The sequence below is a fragment of the Saccopteryx bilineata genome, chromosome 5, assembly GCF_036850765.1.
Source record: "Saccopteryx bilineata isolate mSacBil1 chromosome 5, mSacBil1_pri_phased_curated, whole genome shotgun sequence".
Taxonomy (NCBI): Eukaryota; Metazoa; Chordata; class Mammalia; order Chiroptera; family Emballonuridae; genus Saccopteryx; species Saccopteryx bilineata.
In genome coordinates, this window is record NC_089494.1 from 79,029,525 (window position 1) to 79,051,386 (window position 21,862).

The 21,862-nt window shown below is 35.8% G+C and overlaps 1 protein-coding gene across 17 annotated transcripts in view; it reads right to left on the reverse strand.

Moving 5' to 3' along the window:
• The window catches only part of PKP4 (plakophilin 4), a 272,470-nt gene that overhangs the window by 173,781 nt on the left and 76,827 nt on the right, over positions 1-21,862 (reverse strand). For 13 of the 17 annotated variants that reach the window (XM_066278742.1, XM_066278740.1, XM_066278741.1 and 10 more), the window contains one exon: positions 10,667-10,803. In XM_066278742.1, coding sequence (XP_066134839.1) covers positions 10,667-10,798 — 132 coding nt within the window. In that variant the 5' untranslated portion in view covers positions 10,799-10,803. Of the gene's footprint in view, positions 1-4,400; positions 4,420-10,454; positions 10,551-10,666; positions 10,804-21,862 lie in introns of those variants that run through there. The other 4 variants (XM_066278749.1, XM_066278751.1, XM_066278752.1 and 1 more) reach the window with 4 other exon arrangements.

The window sequence follows — 21,862 nt, forward strand, 5'->3', positions numbered from 1 at the left end:
CTCCCTTCCTGTCTGTCTGTCCCTATCTGTCCCTCTCTCTGACTCTCACTGTCTCTGCCACAAAAATGAATGAATGAATAAAAAATGTTTCTAACATTATCGCTTGACTGGTGGTGGCGCACAGACTAGATTATCAACCAGGGACACTGAGGTCCCAGGTTCAAAACCCCGAGGTAGCCAGCCTGAGTGCTCATCCAGCTTGAGTGCAGGCTTGCCAGCTTGAACGTGGGTCACTGGCTAGAGCAATGGGTCACTGGTCCCAGTCATCATGCATATGAGAAGCAACCAATGAATAACCATAGTGCTGCAACTATGAGCTGATGCTTCTCATTTCTCTCCCTTTCTCACAAAAAATATTTTTTAAACATATTTAAATATTGCTTCAGTTCTAGTTACTCTAAAATCTTTCTTGATAACATCCATAATTTTTTTTATTTTTAATTTTTTTGATGTGAGAAGCAGGGAGGCAGAGAGACAGATCATGCATGTGTCCCAATTGGGATCCACCCAGCAAGCCCCCTATGGGGTGGTGCTCTGCCCATTTGGGGACATTGTTTCATTGCTTGGCAACTGAGCTGTTTCAGGACCTGAGATGAGGCAATGAAGCCATCCTCAGAGCCCAGGGCCAACATGCTCCAACCAAGCCATGGCTACAGTAGGGAAAGAGACAGAGAAGGAAGATGGGGAGCGGTGGAGAAACAGACGGTTGCTTCTCCTGTGTGTCCTGCCTGGGAATCAAACCCAGGACATTCACATGCAGGGCCAAAGCTCTACCACTGAGACAACCAGCCAGGGCCCATAATTTTTATTTAGATTTATTTTCTATAACCTGTATGTCTAATAATATTTACCATACTCTTTTTTTTCTTTTCCTCCATATTCCAAGATAATAGAACTTCTCGAATAATCTTGTCAGCACAAATGATTCAATTTTCCTCCATAACTATTCTTTCTTTATTAACTCCACTACAGATATTGTTTAGTAAGCATCTCTTTAAAAAACTGCCTGGATATGAATTCCAAATTTCCTACTTATTAACTGTGCAAGTTTAGACAAGTTATTTATTCAACTTTCCTGAGTTTCAGTTTCCCAATCTGTAAACAGAGGTAATAATAAAAACTATCAGCATAATTCAGGGATCTTAGCATCAGAAAATACACTGGTTGATTTGAGATTAAAACAATTTACTTGTATAACTCATAAATATATACATTTTCCCACTAAATCTATCAGGTGGGAAAATGCATAGAACAAAGAAATTCCAATTAGATGTTCAGTGGCCAAATAAACGGACAGATTTTAACAGCATTAACTCATAAAGTTGTGCTAAGAAATATAAGATATCCTCCATGTAAAGGATGTAGCATAATGCCTGACAAACAGTATGTAATAATGTTAGCTAATAGTTTCCTAATGGATTAATATTCCACAGAGTTTATAGATTCTTATTTTCTATATTTTCCCTTTGTGGTGGTGGTGGTAATGGTACTAGAATATAGCAGGGAAAGAAGAGACAGCATAATTTGGTTGTATCAAAAAGCAGTCGGCATAGTAAAGTTCCATAATATACGGCCTTTGTCCTCACAATGGCAGACCTGGCACTGATGACCCAATGACCATTCTTCCCAATCCTTTTCTACTGGCCATAGAGGAGGGGAAGTCTTCTCCAACTCTGAAATAGGGTGAGTCTCTTTATGGTTTTTAATGAGAAATCAAAAGTTTAATCAAAGGCTAAGAAATTTTAAAAATTAACCAAATAAAATAGTTTCACATCAACAAAACACATTTTCCTTATTCTGTAGTATGGATCCAATAAGTTATGTACAATAGCATTCTGTTCAGTATCCACAACTATAAAAACATAAGATATGTTCTTACTTATAGACCATCAAATTTTCTAATCAATCACTCTAGAATAATGCCAATAACAGCTATTGCTAAGAAATATTTTCCCACAAAATAACTTAAAATTCTTCATTATACTATGCAAACTAAAATAAAAACATCAAGATCCTGCTGTTAACAGCTTACATTAAACCAAAAACAATATTCATTTTATTCAGAAAAAATGAGAAAACAGTGCAATGGGAAAACCCTGGCAACACTCCCCTATAGGAAGCACGAGGTAGCTAAGCCATGAATAAAAAACAGAGGTTCTGATTTAGTTCAGACTTCGGCCAGCGTACTCTTTTTTTTTTTTTAAACAAAACGATTAATAAAATAGATTTTGCAAAGGCAAGAAATAATACTTAACATCAAATTTCTGAAGGAATAACAAAATACAGAAAGGCTTAATATTGAGGAAACAGTAAGAATTACTTCTCTCATATTTCCCTCATATGCAGTGGCTAATGACCTTTATCTAGATTTAGACATTAGCAATGATTTTAGAAAAACAAATCTGACTGATGCCTATTAGGGTAGGTGGTACTACACGATGAATACGTTTTTGATATCATGCTATTTTATAGAAATTTTCATATGAAAAGTCTACAAATTAAATAGTCTATAAATTGAAATGCTTTAAATCCCAATTTTTAAAAGAAAATTAAACTTTCTTTCAAGAGCCAAGAAATCTCAATTAAGAGAACTATCTTCCAATTTATGATAACCATTTTCACCTATAAAATATGATTTATGTAGAATTTAATTATATAACATGCATGTCTTCAAGTTTCCATCATGTGCTCTTTCAATGTGCTGGCAGACTGTATGTATTTTCTGCAACCCCTGTATTATTAAGATTTTAGTGCATAAAAACTCAAGATTTCATAGGCTAAGACATAGACCTATCTTTGAACTACTTGAAAAAAACTATACATTTTAAATGACTTGTCTTAGGAATGCCTAAAATAAAAAATAACCTAAATTACTCTGCAGACTTGATCACTTTGGAAACATATTCATAAAATATAAACATATGCAGTAAGAACATATGGATCCATTTCTGTAAAAGTAACAAAAACAGCATTTTAAAAACTGAAAGCAATTAAACATGGACAGTTTTGCTACAGTTTTGGAGTCACTTCAGGGTTATACCTGAGGGGAAAATAGGTTCCTGAAATGTTTTTCTCTCCAGAAGCGATTCCAAAAAGAAAATGATCATGCAGCGCAGAGAATTCAGTGTTGAATGATCCTGTCATCCATTTAATCTCAGCTACTCAGCAGTCACTCATTTCAAATTTAATAGCATAAAGTTTGCATGTACAAGGGGAAAATTATTCCACATATTCATAATTTAGCTCTGAATAGGAATTGTGAACTAAAAAGGAAATAATCATTTTAAACATTTAAGGTTGGATTGGCTCTAAGTGTTAATAAAAAGTATTCTACTACTTTCAAATGTAAAAGTAAGGTAATGCTAATTCAGTGCTAAAAATCAAAGTTAAGAGCGCCTAAGTTAACAAATTCTCATAAAACTGAAGTAATACTATATATATAGCTTGTTTGATTAAAAACAAGGGTAAAAGTATACATTATTGGATTTTGTGGTTCCAATTAATGAATACTCATCATCTGCCAATTACTGCACATAAGGAGTATATGATACAGTTTGTGCCTCTGCGTTCTTCTGAGGGTAGAAACCACATGAAACACATCATCTTTGTATGTGTCCTTCCTACACCCCTCAGTTTCCTGGACAGAGAGCTTTGCTCACAGTAGGCTTTCAATCAATATATTCTATTTAGTTAAAAACAAGCATAAGCTAACTACAGGGTGACAGTGAGCAGTTTTACATTCTTTGTTCATTAACCCATAAATATTTTTGGGTGCCTACCATGTATCCCATGTCTTGCATATGTGAGCTAGCTATGTGTGAAGAGCAAGATGTCAAATTTCTGGAATTTGTCAATCACGTAAAAAAATGTCTCCATTTGAATCAAATAGAACACTCAGTTATTCAGAATGCATTCCTGAGAGATATAGGATTGGTGAACTTTGCTAAAAGGTCCAGCTAATCATCCATCAGTCTCTCAGAAAAGATGGAGATATCAAAATATATGTTAGTTATAAATGTTGTTAGTTAACTATTTTGTAATCTATTTTTTTATGTTACTGCGGAAATTTTTTTTTGAACATTCATATAGTGAATAAACCTTCTTGCTACTTTCTATTGTATTCTTGAATCACAAAGATATCTGAAGTGGGGAATAGCTTCATTATTGATACATGGAAGAGAAATGTTACATTGTGATGCCAGCACATGCAATTTAAGAGGACTGATTTACTGAGAACCAAGTATCAGGGTTCCGAAGTCTTGAATCCAGGCCAAACAGTGTCAAAAGAGCTCTACCATTTGACCTCATTTTGAACCCAATTTCCATAATATTAAGGAGATAAAGCTGTAAAGTTTGAAGATCCTACAGAAATCACTAAGAAAATATACATAGAATCTTACCTTGTATTTGAGGATGCAGTTCAGGCACAGAAGACTTTGTTATACATTACACAATAACTACAATTACTAGGATAATTCAGTTTCCAATAAAAAACTACTAAATTACTAATAGGAAAATGTGAAGTTTTAAGCATTGTACTTTTAGTACATTGCTTTAGCTAAGCTACAAACTACACTTGTTTACGCTGAAATAAAAATTCTGTCTTCTGCATGTGGTTGAGGTGTGTCAGAAAGAACTATTTCAGTGTAAATAAACTTCGGGGCCAAATAAAAGGAAGTTGCAAAGGCAGGTGCACAACAGTTGAGTTGTTTCAGTTTCAGAGGAATAAAGTAAATAATTGTACTGGAATTTGTTCAGTTCTGGGCATTCTGCCATACAGGAAGGGTGTGTAATTACTGAGGCTAACATATCCATGTAAAAATGAAGTAATATCAATAGGGCACCGTTGGGCTCCAAATTTCCTTATTTTATCTTCAAAAATTAAGGATCTCTAACGACTCTCATTTCACTCTTTGAAATTTAAATATCACTTATGTTAATCCTGAAGGTAGGATTGTAATTTTCACACGAGTTGGGAAATATTATCTTGAAAGGTCGAGTTCTCTTTAAGAGCCTCACAAGTAAAGAACATTGCAATTTCTACTAATCAAAGATAACAAAAGAGGTACACATGGTATCTAATTTAGGATCTCACTAGAGTAAGAGAAGTACAGATAAAATTATACATTTCACCAAATCTATTCTTTGCTTACCATTTCATGCTATCTAGAATGGACTCAACCTTAAATCTAGATTCCAAACTTTTTAAATTATAAACTAAAATAAGGAGTGTAGTGTGTGGTAAAACAAGAGAATGGAAGTTAGAGTGCCTGAGTCTGACCATGCTCAGAAGGAGATCTCAATTACTCAAGCAACTTCATGACAGAAGACAAAAGAATGTAATAAATAGTACATCTGTGATTTTACAGAACACAAATCAACTTATATACTATATAGAACAATGAAATACACTTGGTTAGCCCTATCCATGATTGGCCATATGTTCTTTTAAAGAGTGTCTTTATAATCCAGGATCCTAGCCTATCAATTATAAAACTACAGTTTGCTCTCCCAATTGACAATGAGAGCCTTCACATGGCCCTTGGCTCACTGCTTCCTTTGTTCCCATGAAGTTAGCACACTAGCACAGCTTACTAGACAGAAAAGTTCTAAACGAGCAGCCAGTGTCTTATCAAATTCCAATTCTTCTGCATCCAAAGGTGTGCTGTACATTGCAAGAACTAGATTCTAGAATTTTAGTCTAGGTTTTCCTAAGAGAAAGGGAATGTTGAAAGCATCACATTTGGCCACATTTCTTTATCTTACTGTGTATGAGATAGTAGCCTAGGCACAAGACCATTTTAAAGTTCCCATATACTTGAAAACTACCAGGAAACAAAAAAGCTCTTGTTTCCAACATCTGTATTCATCTTGGACTCCTCTGGACTCTTACTAAGAGTTGAATGAACAGTAGAACCTGCCAAATGATGACACTGATTACAGCCAACTGGTACCTTAAAGTTTAATCAACATTTCCTGTAATTTCAGACTCAAGTCCAAAGATCACATTACTTCGTTATTCCCACGGGCTGACTTTTTATTTCTCTCAAACCATGATCTTGAACCGAGAGATTTTTCTTTAGCAGTTATCTATATATTACCTGGAAGAGATGATGCTGGTAGCTACTCTTTGACTTCACCAAGATAACCACATCCTTTTATTCCCTCCACTTAATTTTCAGCTAAGTTACACAGATGGGAGATGAAATTTCTAACCATATGTCATTATTTCACCATTAATATGAAATACAATTTTGGTTTACTTCATGCAGAGACTGAATTTAATTCAGTATGGATATATGCAATTCAAACTGTCTTAGACACAAGAAATACAGCTAGGTAATTAGTTTTCTAGGTGCTGAGATTCTCTTGCTAAGTAATGTACCTATGAATGTGGCTATAGGTCCCACTATATTTACAAGACAGCCAGCTAGAGACAAAGTAATCTCATAGCCAGTATTACTCATCCAGTCCCTTCTTGAGCAATCATTTATTGTAGGCCTAATATATAAATGGGGCTGAGGGAGGAGAAAGTAGTAATACATGTGTGAAACAAGGTATGAAACATGGCTCTGTCCTTAGGTAGCTGACTCTATAATCCAAACAAGCATGGAATAAGAGTCACAGCAGTGGCTTCATTGCTAAAGGTCGGGAGGGAGATTTGACTTCAGGCTCGGTGAACATGGATTCAGGAAATAGGTAGCACTTGAACAGAAGTAGGATCCTTCTTTTTATCTGCAGAAGAGCAAGAACTTAAGAAAAAAATAATTGCACAGGTACATACCTATGTGACTATCATAAATAGAAAGGTAATCACGTTACAAAAGAGAGGGAATGTGAATATTAGCATTTTGTCAAGGAATAAGGAACAGCTTCTGGCATCTAGATCCCAAATAAAGTGTGGTCTTGAAGAAGAAAATTAATTGCTTTTATGACAATCTAAAACCAATTTTAGATAGTAACAGACTAATGATTTGTTAACAAGACTGCTCTGGGCCCTGGCTGGCTTGCTCAGTGAATAGAGCATTGGATGTCCTGGGTTGGATCCCTGGTCAGGGCACACATGAGAAGTGACCATCTGCTCCTCTTCCCCTCCCTCCCTCCCTTCTCTCTCTTGTTCTCTCAGCTGGTCCAAGGATTGGCCCCGGGCACTGAGGATAACTTGGCTGTCCTGAGCATTGGCCCTAGATGGCGGGGGTGGGGGCTTGCCAGGTGGATTCAGTTGGAGAGCATGCAGGAGGAGTCTATCTACTCTCCTCTCACTAAAAAAACAAAAAGCAATCAACTAAAGAAAAAACCCCCACAAGATTACTCTGGTTGCTTGCCATTTCCTTCCCAAATACTTTCCATAAATTGCCCTGGGGTTGGGGGTAATCAATGATCTATTTTAGTGGCTTGAGTATGCTTTATTTAAGAAGAACACACACACCTTTCCTCTCAAAGTTCAAGTGTGTGTTAAAATATATCACTTTCCAATTTTGTAACCAAGTGCCTTGATGTTATGTTTGGGGTTGCACAAAATAGCATGTTAAAATTTTTTCACATGTTCTACTTCTTATAATATATATCTAAAACTGTTCTGTGAGGACAATGTGGTGAAGTTTTGAAAGTTTAATTTCATGCAGCAGTGAAATATTGTCACAGCATAAATGTGGCTGAGTATTCATGTTTTCTTATCTTCAGATCAATGTCCAAAAGAAGGCTCATATACTTAAAAATAGAACCACTAGTTATTCCTAAGAGTTTTTTCTTCTTTTGTAGAAGTGACAATATTAGCTCTTACTATGAGTCCTAAGTGCCAGACACAGTTTTAAGTATTTTCCATAGGTTAATTTAAAGTCCTCAATAATTATTATTATCCTCATTTACAGAAGAGAAACTGAGACAGAGAGAGGTGAGAAATCTTCCTAAGATCACACAGTCAGTAGTAGAGCCTGAATGGGAATTCAGACCATCTACCCGGTTGCACTGAAGGGGGCCAGGTCTCTTCCTTCTGTGCCCTAATGAATTTCAGCTGTCCCTTCCTGAAATACAGTTGCCGCCAAACAAGGTCTGTTCTTTGAGATCAATGGAGCTGAATCCATGAATCCATGGCTATGAGCACTGCATAGTATTGTGGCATATTTTTTATTTTTACTTATTTATTTTATTTTTTAGTGAAAGGAGGGGAGGCAGAGACAGACTCTCACATGAGCCCAGACCGGGATCTATCCGGCAAGCCCACCCACTACCTTGCTCCACTGCAACCAGAGCCATTTTTAGCGCCTAAGGTGGAGGCCATGGAGCCATCCTCAGCACCCGGGGCCAACTTGCTCTAATTGAGCCATGGCTGCAGGAGAGGAGAGAGAGAGAGAGAGAGAGAGAGAGAGAGAGAGAGAGAATGAAAGGGGGAGGGGTGGAGAAGCAGATGGGCACTTCTCCTGTGTGCCCTGAATGAATCAAACCCTGGGCAACTACATGCCAGGCTGATGCTCTACCAATGAGCCAACCGGCCAGCGCCTATGGAATTTTTTTAAGTAATTCTGCATCCCACCCAAGAACATGGCTCTATTGATACAAAACATGATCAAGGACATAATCTAATATTAACTATTGCATTTGAGTCTAATATGACTAAGACTGTCACATTCCTACTAATATTTTTAAATCAAATATATAAGATGAATACTAATTAGCTTTCTTATTACTATCTAACTTTTCTGTGCTCTGTCTCATTAGGCTGATGATTGGGAGAGACGTATTTTAAGAAAGTCCTAAGAAAATTTTACACAAACTATAGAAAAATTAGTGTCTTGACTGGTGCCACAAAAATCATATACAAGCTAGTGTTAACTATATAAAGTCAAGTAAGTACTACGAAACAAGATGGAGACAACAATGTCTTGGATTGAATGATTAAAATACTGAGCAGTGACAAGACACTTTAAAAGAAATTTAAGAATGAAACTATAATTGTGTATTAGTGAATTCAAATACTTAGAACAGGAATAGAAGCAGAGTAGAATATATCCTCCTACTAACAATATAATATGGTAGATATAAGGTAATTATTCTAAAAATAAATATCTCTGTGTGTGCATGTATATACATATATACATATATACAGGCTACCTTGAGAAACTAAAACCTTTTTGACATACATCTCCAAGACAGTATTTATTGAGAACACAATTTATTGCCAAAAGATAAAATTTTAAAGTCATCTGAAGCCATCCAGTGCCAAAATCATGACAGGTTTCAAATTTTCTTCAGCATTCTGGGTATTTGGTTTCAAGAGACAAACACTAAGTTCCTGTTGCTATGTTAACTGAAAACAGTTTCTAGTTTTAAGTCAGTTCTGGGCCTTTTGATAAATTTACCATCGTGTTTCACAAAAACGCAGCACACTTTAAGAGCTTCAAATAAATCAGAGCCTTTTCATTTTATAGCTCCTTGGGTCAAGTCTTGGCAACCATGAAGTACTATAAAAAGACTACTTTTTTTCTCCCTCAAGGTGAGAGAAGTTTAGCTAATCTAATGTTTGGTGGAAAATAAAAACAGTACTGGGTACAATTATCTTGTTGTCTTCTTAAATTCTTACATTGTGGGATGTTTAAAAACTAATTTCAGGGAGGAATGAAAAATATTTTGACACCTTGATATTAAATAAGTTGTGAAATCATTTTCTGGAAAACACAGTTTTAATATTAGACCTATGTTATAATTCTTGAGTATTTTTTCCTACCTAGTGATAACAGCCAACAGTAAAATAATGAGGTGTTAAATAGTCATTTATTATTTGTCATCATTAGTCAATTGAACTTCTGATTTTGATGTTTAAAAAAATGGTCCAGCAAATATACACCTATTTTTAGAATCCTTGAGAAAAAATAACCCAGGAGTTTTTTCTTAAGATTTAAAAATTTTAAATTAGATTATAGCCTACACAGTAACCCTCACAAAGGACATAATTTTTGTTTTGTTTCATTTTGGAGGGAGGTATAGAAAAAAAATCTATCTCTGTAGCTACAAATTTACATTCATCTTATTAAACTTTTAAAGCTTAAGAAATTTAGAAATTGCAATTCTCTAAGCAAAACAGATAAAATCTAATTTAGAAGGTACTTGAGCTTAATGGATAAATAGTATTAAGGGCCTTACGAAATTCAACATAACATGACACTGAAGCAAACCGGCACAGCTGGACAAGTATTAGAACACTAGCTCACAAAATGAATATACTTTGATTCACACAAACACAATGAATATAGCCTTTATCCCAAATCACAGAGACAATCCTATATAATACCTATGTTAAAATGTTCAACACATCGAAGGATAGTACAGGCCTCAAGATGCCAGAGTCCTGACAGAAAAGTCAGCAATGTGAACTACGCTTGACGAAGCTTGGCGTGCATGCACACACTCTGCAACGGGGAGACACAGACACCAATCACCATCAATATTGTCCTTACTTGCAGACGCACAAGTATCCTGCATGTCCGATTCTGACTGGCACCTGGAGCGGCTCTACATGCCAGTCATCCCAATGTACTCAGGGATGTAAACACCTTATAATTAGAAAACGTGAAGGCGTAAAGGACATTAGACAAATTAAAAACATCCAGATTAATTTTTAAAGGCACTGAAGAAATAATTAATTTAAAATTCCAATTAGAGAATGTACCTGCTCCTTCACAGAAGCTAGAATAGTGGTGGCTGTGGTCTCGGGTTCCATGCCTGGGCCAGTGGAGGCAGCTTCCTGGCGGATCTGTGGTTGCCCCTCTTCCACCAATGAGGCCTGCTCAGGAGCTGGCATTCCTCCTGCAAGCAAGCAGGCAAAGGGTTACCACTTTCTCAAGGGCTCCTCTGCAGCAACAGGCAGGGCTGAGGATTTGCACATGGATCCCAGGAAGAACTACAGACTTCTACACACAATGATCACATCTCCTTGCAGCTATCTGATTTTTAGAAGGCAACGTCTAGGGCAGTGTTTTTCAACCGCTGGTCCATGGACCAGTGCTGTTCCATGAAAGATAATCTTCACACAACAACAGGTGGTTAACTCTTTCGCAGACCTGGCACAAAATTTCTGGAAGGCCAGTAGGGGTTGAAAAACACTCATCTAGGCCCAAAAGTATAGCTAATATTACCAAATACTAAAATATAGATTTAAAAGTAATAATAATAATAAATACTAACAATATTTAAACATCATAATCAAAAAATGACATGAAAGGGTTGGGGGAGGGCTCTTAAAATATACTAAGGACAATAAATTTGTTAGAAGCTTGTTAAATTAATGAGTCTTATAATCAGAAAACCAACATGTAAATATGATTATCTTATGAAACAAATAATAATAAACACTATATTGCTATAAAGGGTCAGTTTTCAAAAAAGTACACACATAAGAAAACATCTACAAATGTGCTTTAAACGATGATAGAAGAGGCTTATGCAATAGAAAAAAAAGGTTGTTAAACTTAAGGAAAGCTTGAAAATATACAAAAGTCTGTTATATTTAAAAGAAATGAAAGGCACTGATAACTAGTAACAAGGATATCTTTGGTAGCATATTAAGAGTTAGTTTGGTGAATCTGATTATTCAAAGATGACAATGGCTATGGAGATGGTGTTGCATCGAGAATCCATTTTTCAGCCCACAGCTCCTGACAGAAGAATGGATTCTAGAGAGAAGATGGAGTTCCTCTCATAGGATAACACATACAGATAGTGATGTGCTTGCCAGGACTTACTGACATGATTTGGACTTTTTACAAGTTTAAAAAAGATTAGGAAAAGATACCCACCTAAAATGTAAATATTTTAATAATTTGTCTATATGTTAATCTTTCTGACCACCAACTTGAAAGCACACTCTATCATACCACAAAGGTAGCCTGGCATTATATATAATAGGTGCTCAATTAATGTTCGCTGGATAAATGCATCTTTTCCATGTCTTATTCCAGGCATAAGGTGATCTAAGTGCTATGATGCTCATGAGGCCATATATCGTTCAATGTGTTAATCTGTATACTCATATATAGATAGATATCTGAGACCATAAATACTGTTCTGGACATTCTTCATAACTTTCTACTAAAAATTACTCTACTGGTGTATTTCAATTTTGTATTAACCTCTATAAATGTTCAATTCTGTAGGACAATCTGTGCTTTTCCTCCATTCCACCAAATTTCAATATGAGCCTGTTGTTTACTTCCAAAATCATAATCTGTGAGAAATGGGAAGATTAGCAGGCAGCCTGAGTCTCCAGCTTATCCTCACTCCCTTGACTTCCGGATCAGTAGAGACAGTTCTAGGCTCCAGGTTTCTGTGAGTGGCTGCTTTTTTCCTGCCATATTAACAGGCAGAGAAAGGCAATGGGTCTAAGAATTTCTGCAGTTCTCCTTTCATGAAGACTCCTCAAGCCTGCTCTAGCAAGTGATCTCTCCAACTCCCATTTCGATGGTGCCCAAGGCTCAGGTAAATGCAAAACTGCAAGGACGAGCTTCCTCAACTACAAGGAGGAGAAGCTTCAGGTTTGAAGTAAATGGGACTAAGATTAAAACGTAAGTGAGCCTGACCAGGCAGTGGCACAGTGGATAGAGCATCAAACTGGGATGCAGAGGACCCAGGTTTGAAACCCCAACGTCACCGGCTTGAGCGCAGGGTTGCTGGCTAGAAGTCCAAGGTCGCTGGCTTGAGCAAGAGGTCACTCACTCTGCTGGAGCCCCCTGGTCAAGGCACATATGAGAAAGCAATCCATGAACAACTAAGATGCTGCAATGAAGAACTGATGCTTCCCATCTCTTTCTCTTCCTGTCTGTCATCCTTATCTATCCCTTGCTCTGTCCCTCTTTCTGTCTCTGTCACAAAAAAATAAATAAAAAACCCTAAGCAAACTTTGACAAGTTACCACCACACTGAGCCCTACTTTCTTCACTAAAAAAATAAAAAGGGTTACTAATACTTTATGTAATACAATGTAATGATTTTATGGCAACCTATGTTTTAGTATGTAAAATACTTAAAATACCATCAACTGTATAATGTAACTCAGCTCAGCATTTAATAAGTACTCATTAAAGACAAGATATGGGGTCTAAAAAGAAAAAAGCGCCATACATAAAGACCCTAGATTAGCATTTAAGACATTTAAAGATATGAAAGTATTCTACACCATTGAAAAATTACACACCTTAAAATAAGCAGATGGTTGCAAAGAACAAAAATGTTACTAAGCAACAGTAAAACAAATAATGCCAAAATCAGAAATTTTAAATGTCAAGAGTAAAATACCATGAAATCACCAATATGTTAGAAAAAGAAGCAAAAATTCAGTGAACAAAGAGAATTTGGAAAAGGAGATATAGTAACGTCACTGGGAAAGTATTTATCAATCAATTCTTTACCATAAATAGGAGGAGTCTTCCCACTTAAAGACACAGAATTATATTATTGTAATTATATTCTATCACTGAGTGTACCAAACTTAATTTCACAATATTTATCATGATAAATTTGTCCAAAATCAATGAAATTAGATGAGCATTTTTTGAGTGCCGCTCTGTCCATGTGGTTGGCAGGGTGATAAGCAGATACAAAACATAAGGCACACTGACCACTAGTGACTCAGCATCTAGCTGAAGCAGAATATGAATATGATCAAGTGAAAGTACAGCAAGATGCAAAGTGATGGAATAACGATTAGGAGTGATAGAATAACAACTAAAGTTGATGGAAAGAGGTTGTGAAGAGTATGTACATTTGTAAAAGAAAATCCTACTCAGCAGCAGAGGAAATTTTCACAGGCAGGGATGTTCTCATTCTCTGATTCCTCAAAGACTAGGAGATATTACAGGTTATTGCTAACACCTATACAACAAAGAATGATGACCACAGTTCCAAAATACCACAAGTAATACTGAGCAGAGAAGGGATACCACAATAATGACAAGTTAAAACCCTATTAAGGCTGACCATTTTCTTGTAGCAGTTCTCGTAATAATTTAAAGAGTTGCAAGACTCAAGCAAAAACTAGTCACAGGATGATGTTATAACTTTCCACTAGCAAGGAAAAAAAGCAGTGAGTACTTACGTAGCAAACAGACTGAAAAATTAGGTCTTGTGCATCCCTCAGTGACCTCAACTTGACTGACTTGAATGATTACATTCTAGGGACCTAAGAAAACTTGCAAATACGTAGTTTGCTGGACGATTTGGGGGCTCTCTGGAAAATCAGAGTGGAAGAGGTGCCAGAAAATGGGAAGCAGGAAAATGCCATTTCTGTTTTTGGAAAGCAAAAAGTAGACTCTGTCATGTTACAAACTAGAGAGCTAGACATAGATCTTAGGTGAGATTCTTAGAAGGATTTTATCCAAGAGATGATTTGTGAGAACCAAACGGGGCACACCAAAGGAAAGTCATGTTACACTGGTTTAATTTCTGTCTTTGGCAGTGTATTTACAAGATGAAGTGCGTATAGACAATGTGATGTTAGAAGGCCCCTCTGACAGTATAAGCAACATAAAAATAGGGCTGGCACAAAGGCAACAGCTGTGTCTCAAGATCTGTACATAGCTGAATGAAACATATTGCCCTACAGAGATTTATAATGTAATTCAGGGAGGTCTAACAAATATTGACCCAAACCTAACCTAAAACTATATTTATAATGTAAATAATAAAAAATAAACATGCTCAAAATCTTTGATGATTAAGAACACTGAATATACCAAATGATAAAAATTAAAATATAAATAACATTGAACTGCAATAATAAGCTGCTTCTTTGAGATAAAACAATAGGAATAAATAAATGTCAGGTCCTGTATTTAGATAAGCTCAGCAGGACCTTGGGGAAAAGATTTAGATACTTTAAGTTCAAGAGAGAGTAAGTGAACCATGATTGAGACAAGGCCCGAAAGCCAATGTGATCTTATGCTGTATTGATGATAGATCTACTTAATTTAACAGAAAGACAGAAAGAGGGGGACAAATGAGTAGACACTGCTCCTTCATGTTCCTTGGGGCATATCCACTTTCAGTTATGGGTGGCACATTAACAGGAATGGACACAGGTATATATATCCACTCAAGAGAAGATGAGTAACATAGGGAAGGGATTCAGTCATTATTTCCAAACACAGTAATTGAGCTGAAATGAATGACAGCTCCAGTTCGTTATGAATTCAAGCCTTGGCAGGGTACTTAATAGACCAAAAAGAAATTTTAACCTGCAAAGAAAGGACTATGCAGACAATCTACAAACCTCTGAAGGACTGCCACAAACAAGGTTAGACTTTTTAGGCTATGATAGTCAGAGCTAGACCAAAAACTAATGGTTTTGTAACTAACTTGTATTAGCCTACATTATTACTATCTTTATACACTGAATCAAATTTGGCTAATGACGAATTGTGATGTTGACCATCTTTTTATATGTCTATTGACCATTTGTATGTCTTTATAGAGAATTTTTTTTTCAGTTTCTCTGCCCATTTACTAACCATACATTTTATGATCAGTTGTTTATGAGTTATTTATATACCTTGGATATAACCCTTTATCGGATATACCATTTGCAAATATCATTTGCATTCAGTAGATTACCTTTTCATTTGGTTGATGATTGTCTTTGCTGTGTAAAAGCTTTTTAATTTAATGTACTCCCATGTGTTTATTTTTTGTTGTTGTTGCCTTTCCCCGAAGAGACAATACCAAAGAAAATATTGCTAAGAGCAATATCAAAGAGTTCACTGCCTATGTTTTCTTGTAGAAATTTTATGTTTTTGGGTCTTTAATCCACTTGAGTTTACTTTGCATACAGTATAAGAAAGTGATCCATTTCTTTTTTTTTTTTTTCATGTAATTCTCCAATATGCCCAGCACTGTTTATTGAAGAGACTGTTTTGACCCCCTTGTTGTATATTCTTGTCTTCTTTGTCGGAGTTTGACTACATAAACTTGGATGTATTTCTGGGTTACTTATTCTGTTCCACTAATCTATGTGTCTGTTTTTACGTCAGTACCAGTAGCTTTGTACTATAGTTTGAAATCAGAGAGTGTGATACCTCCAGCTTTGTTCTTTTTTCTCATAATTGCTTTGGCTATTTGGGGTCTAATGTAGTTCCATACAGATTTTAGGGTTATTTGTTCTAGTTCTGTGAAACATGCCATTGGTATTTTGAGAGGGATTGCATTTAATCTGTAGATTGCTTTGAGTAATATGAACTTTTGACACTTAACAATGTTAAGTATTCCCATCCATGAGCAAGGTATATCCTTGCATTTATTTGCATTGTCTTCAATTTCATATCAATGTCTTATAGTTTTCCGATTATAGGTCTTTCACCTCCTCAGTTAAATTTATTCCTAGGTATTTGTTATTTTAGATACAATTGTAAATGGCATAGTTCTTTAAATTTCTCTTTGTGATTGTTTCTTAATTGCTATATAGAAACATAGCAAAATTTATTCCTAGGTATTTGTTCCTAGGTATTTGTTATTTTAGATACAATTGTAAATGGCATAGTTCTCTAAATTTCTCTTTGTGATTGCTTCTTAATTGCTACATAGAAACATAGCAAACTTATGTATATTGGTATTGTACAGCTTTACTTAATTTATTTATTAGTCCTAATGGTTTTTTGCTTTTTGTGTGTGTGGAATGTTTAAGGTTTACTATGTATAGTGTCATGTCATCTGCAAATAGTGACAGTTTTTCCTTTTTTTCCTAATTAAATACCTTTTATTTCTTAGTTATTTATGTCTGACTGATGTGTCTAGGACTTCCAATACTAGGTTGAACAAAAAGGATGAGAATGGACATAGTTGTCTTGTTCCTGATCATCTCAAAGGGAAGTTTTTAGTTTTCCACTGTGGAGTGTTTGCTCTGGGTTTGCCATATGTGGCCTTTGGTCGTTGTGGTACGTTTCCTCTATCCCCACTTTGTTGTTTTTTTAATGGGTATTGAATTTTGTCAAATGGTTTTTCTGTATCTGTTGAAATAATATGATCTTTCCCTTCGCTCTGTTAATGAGGTATATCTATCACATTAATTGATTTGCCGATAATAAAGTGAAGTATTCTTGCAAACCTGGTATAAATCCTACTTCATCGTGGTGTATGATCCTTGTAATGTATTGTTGAACAAGGTCTGATAATACTTTGTTGAGAATTTTTGCATCTATGTTTAGCAGGATATTGACCTGTAACATTTTTTTTGGTAGTGTGTTTTTTGTTGTTGTTTAGTTTTTGTTTTGATACTCAGATAATGCTGGCCTCAGAATCTGTTTAGAAACATTGCTTCTTCCTGGGGTGTTTTTTTTGGGGGGGGTGGAGGGTTTATGACTAATTCACTTTTGTTATTAGTAATCAGTTCGTTAAAAGTTTCTGTTTCTTCCTGATTTAGTACTGGGAAAATTGTATGTTTCTAGGAATTTGTCCATTTATTCTAGGTTGTCTCATTTGTTTGTGTATGATTATTTATAGTATCCTCTCCTAAATTTTTGTATTTTGTACTGTAGGTTGTAATTTCTTTTCTTTCATTTCTGATTTTCTTTATTTGAGCCTTCTCTTTTTTTTTCTCAATGAGTCAGTCTAAGGTTTATTAATTTTATTTATTTAAGCAAGGGAGAGAGAAACAGACAGGAAGGGAGAAATGATGAGAAGCATAAACTCATAGTGTGGTGCCTTATTTGTTCATTGATTGCTTTCTCATATGTGCCTTAACCAGGGGCTCCAACAAAGCAAGCAACCCCTTGCACAAGCCGGTAAGCCCAGATGAACCCATGATCAAATCAGATGAGTCTGTGCTTAAGCCAGCGACCTTGGAGTTTTGAACCTGAGTCCTCAGCATGCCAGGTTGATGCTTTATCCACTGCGCCACAACCTGGTCAGGCTAATTTTATATTTTCAAAGAACCAGCCTAGTTTCATTGATCTTTTCTATTATTTTGTTTTTAGTCTATTTCCACTTTTATCTTTATTTTTCCTTTACTTCTATTTTGGGCTTTGTTTCTGCTTCATTTTCTCATTCCTTTAGGTGTAAGGTTAGATCGCTTATTTGAGATTTCCCTTGACCCTTGAAGTGGACCTGTATCATATTAACTTTTTCTAGAACAGCTTTTGCTGTGTCCCTTATATTTTGGAATATTTGTACTTTGATTTTCATTTATCCCAAGGTATTTTTTAATTTCCTCTTTGATTCTTTTGTTGCCCTATTGTTTGTCTTGTAATATGTTTTTAGCCTCCATGTATCCGGGGTTTTTTTCCAGTTTTTGTTTTGTTTTGTGATTGATTTCTAGTTTCATACTGTTGTGGTTGGGAAAAGTGCATGATAAAATGTCAGTCTTCTATTTTAAGTCTTCTGTTTTAAGTCATAATTATCAGTTTTGAAATAATCATTAACCATCATAACATTTTCCAAGTGTTCAAAATGAAATGATAAAATGTGTGCTATACTCCAGATTACTAATGCAGAAGAAGAGAGGAGAAATACATGGAATCTCATTTATTTTGCTGAGTAAGATGAAACAAATTATACTTTGTAGACTTTGACCAAAAATTATCATTAAGGAGAGTAGAGATGAGTAAATAAAGGAAAAGCCAGTATTTAGTTGATCTTCTATTCCAAAGAGATTTAGCCCAGAGATGATTTTGTGGATTAGTAGCATCTTTGATAAAAAGGGTTATAGGTATGAGTCATAGGTTGTACTCATATACTGTAGTACATCAATAGACATATATTATATCAATAGCCTCGAGATTCAGTAATCACTAGAATGAATGTATGTGGTCTGCAGTGTTGAGCAGAAAAATTTTGTTAATCAATTACAGTTTATGGTAAGATTGTGAAGCACACATGCAATTATACTAACAGTTTCACATAAAAGCCTCTTTGTCTTCAATAAAGATTATAGTGAAAACAGCATTTCAACAAGTGTTTTATAAGGCTCAAAAGAATACAATTCAACTGAATGATAAAATTAGACTGGGGCAGTGAGGAAATTTAATAAGTAATGACTGGAATAAAATGAGAACACTCGGAGTTGATCAAACTCATCTCTGAGCTGCCTTTTTACAGCCAAACACAGACATAACCCTAAGATTTCCAGTATTCATCATGCCGTCTGGAAAAGCAGTTTCCTGACCTTCAGCTGCCACCTCACAGAGGTGTGATATGACAGACAGCTATTCTGAAAACTCCTAGTAACATCTCATCCACTCAGAATATAGAAGTTGTCTTATCTTAGTGTTAGCCTCAAGATTCAGAGAATTCTGAGTTTCCTGTTCCTTTCTACCCAGTGCAGGATCCGTTCTATACCATTCCTCCTACTAGATCATCTGAGCTGTGATTAAAGGCCTCTTGTGAGAGGGAATATACCACAATTTTTGAAATTTTGTATATTTGAGTGTTTACCCCAAAAGGAATGACCTTTTTGAGCTTGCTCTCATGACTCCAGACTTTAATTTTGATTAAAAGTAATGCAAATGATACTTGCAAATAGTATATCCGATAAGGGGTTATATCCAAGGTATATAAATAACTCATAAACAACTGATCATAAAATGTATGCTTAGTAAATGGGCAGAGAAACTGAAAAATACATTTCTCTATAAAGGACATACAAATGGTCAATAGACATATAAAAAGATGATCAACATCACAAACCATCAGGGAAATGCAAATCAAAACCACAATGAGATATTACCTCATGCCTGTGGTTGGAATTGTAAATTGGCACAGCCACCTTGGAAAAGAGTATGGAGGTTACTTAAAATTTTTAAATAGAACTATCATATGCCCAGCCCAGAAATCCCACACTTCTAGATATGTATCCCCCCCAAAATAAAAACATTAATTAGAAAAGACACATGGACCCCTATGTTCATTACAGCATTATTTACAATAGCCAAGATATGGAAGTAACTTAAGTGTCTACTGATCAATAAATACATAACTAAATGGCATGTGTGTGTGCGCGCGCGCGTGCGTAATGGAATATTACTCAGCCATAAAAAGAATAAAATCACCTAACCAAGTGGTGGCGCAGTGCATAGAGCATCAGACTGGGAAGCAGATGACCCAGGTTTGAAACCCTAAGGTTGCCTGCATGAGCGCGGGTTCATCTGGCTTGAGCTTGAGCGTGGGATCACATGAATAACCCCATGGTTACTGGCTTGAAGCCCAAGGTCGCTGGCTTGAGCAAGGGGTCACTTGCTCTGCTGGAGCCCCCTGGTCAAGGCACATATGAGAAAGCAATCAATGACCAAATAACGTGCCACTGTGAAGAATTGATGCTTCTTATCTCTCTCCCTTCCTGTCTGTCATTATCTGTCCCTCTCTCTTTCTGTCATAAAAAAAGAACAAAACCTTTCTATTTGTGACAACATGAATGAACCTAGAGAGTATTTGCTTAGTGATACATATCAGACAAAGAAAGACAATAGCTTCATTTCACTTACATGTAGAATCTAGAAAACAAAACAAACAGAAAAAAACTCACAGACACAGAGATCAAACTGATGGGGAGTAAGAGGGTGGGTCAAAAGATGAAAGGAATTAAGAAGTACAAACGTCTGGTTATAAAATAAGTCTCAGGGCCTGACCTGTGGTGGCACAATGGATCAAGCGTCAACCTGGAACGCTGAGAAGGCCAGTTCAAAACCCTGGGCTTGGCCTGACCTGTGGTGGCGCAGTGCATAAAGCGTCGACCTGGAAATGCTGAGGTCGCCGGTTCGAAACCTTGGGCTTGCCTGGTCAAGGCACATATGGGAGTTGATGCTTCCAGCTCCTCCCCCCCTTCTCTCTCTCTGTCTCTCCTCTCTCTCTCTCTCCTCTCTCTCTCTCTCTCTAAAACGAATAAATAAATAATTATTAAAAAAACAAACAAACAAAAAACCCTGGGCTTGTCTGGTCAAGGAACATATGGGAGTTGATGCTTCCTGCTCTTCCCCCCCTTCACTCTATCTCTTTCTATCTCTCTCTCTCTCCTCTAAAATGAATAAATAAATAAAAATAATTAAAAAAAATAAGTCACAGGAATGTAAAATACAGCATAGAGAATATATAGTCAATAATATCATGATAAGTTTCAATGACGATAGGTGGTTACTCAAGTTATTGTACTGATCACTTGGTAAGGTATGTAAGTGTCGAGTCATGTTGTTGTACACCTGAAACTATATATCACCAATACTTTAAAAATGTTAAGTAAGCATTAGACAAAATATTACAACAGTAAGAGCAAAAAAAATTTCTGAGTATCTCTGTAGGAAAGATAAATTTTTGACTTAAAATGAAACTGGAACAAATGTTATAGAAAAAGGAATAAAGTACTGGCAAATAAGAAATATGCTTCAAAAGTTAAACATTTTAAATAAAGGACCATATGGAACCTATTCTAGAATTCTAAAAGAAGTACTAGATAAATTTCTCATGGTTATAGATTTAAAATATATATCTGGGAAATAAATAGCATTATCAAAATCTGCAACTGTTGAGGAATCTCAGAGTCAGTTACTCTATTTCCCTATGTATAAGATGCACATTTTCCTGAAAAATTTGGGTCTAGAATCTGGGTGCATCTTTATTGGCTGTATTTTTTTTTACTTGCATTTCCCACTTTTTCACTCTTGTTTTTGTGCTCATTGTTGAAGACAGTGATTTGTCGTCAGACACAGATGGGGACAAGCTAATGGATGGGAGTTTTGACAGTGATGAGGAGTTGTATGAATGTTATGATGAATAAAATTTGAGTTCAATAACTTTATGTAATACATTTTTTTTTCAAATTTCAGGCCCAAAATTAAGGTGCGTCTTAAACATGAGGAAATACAGTAGTTACATACTAATCTTCTAATCAGGTAGT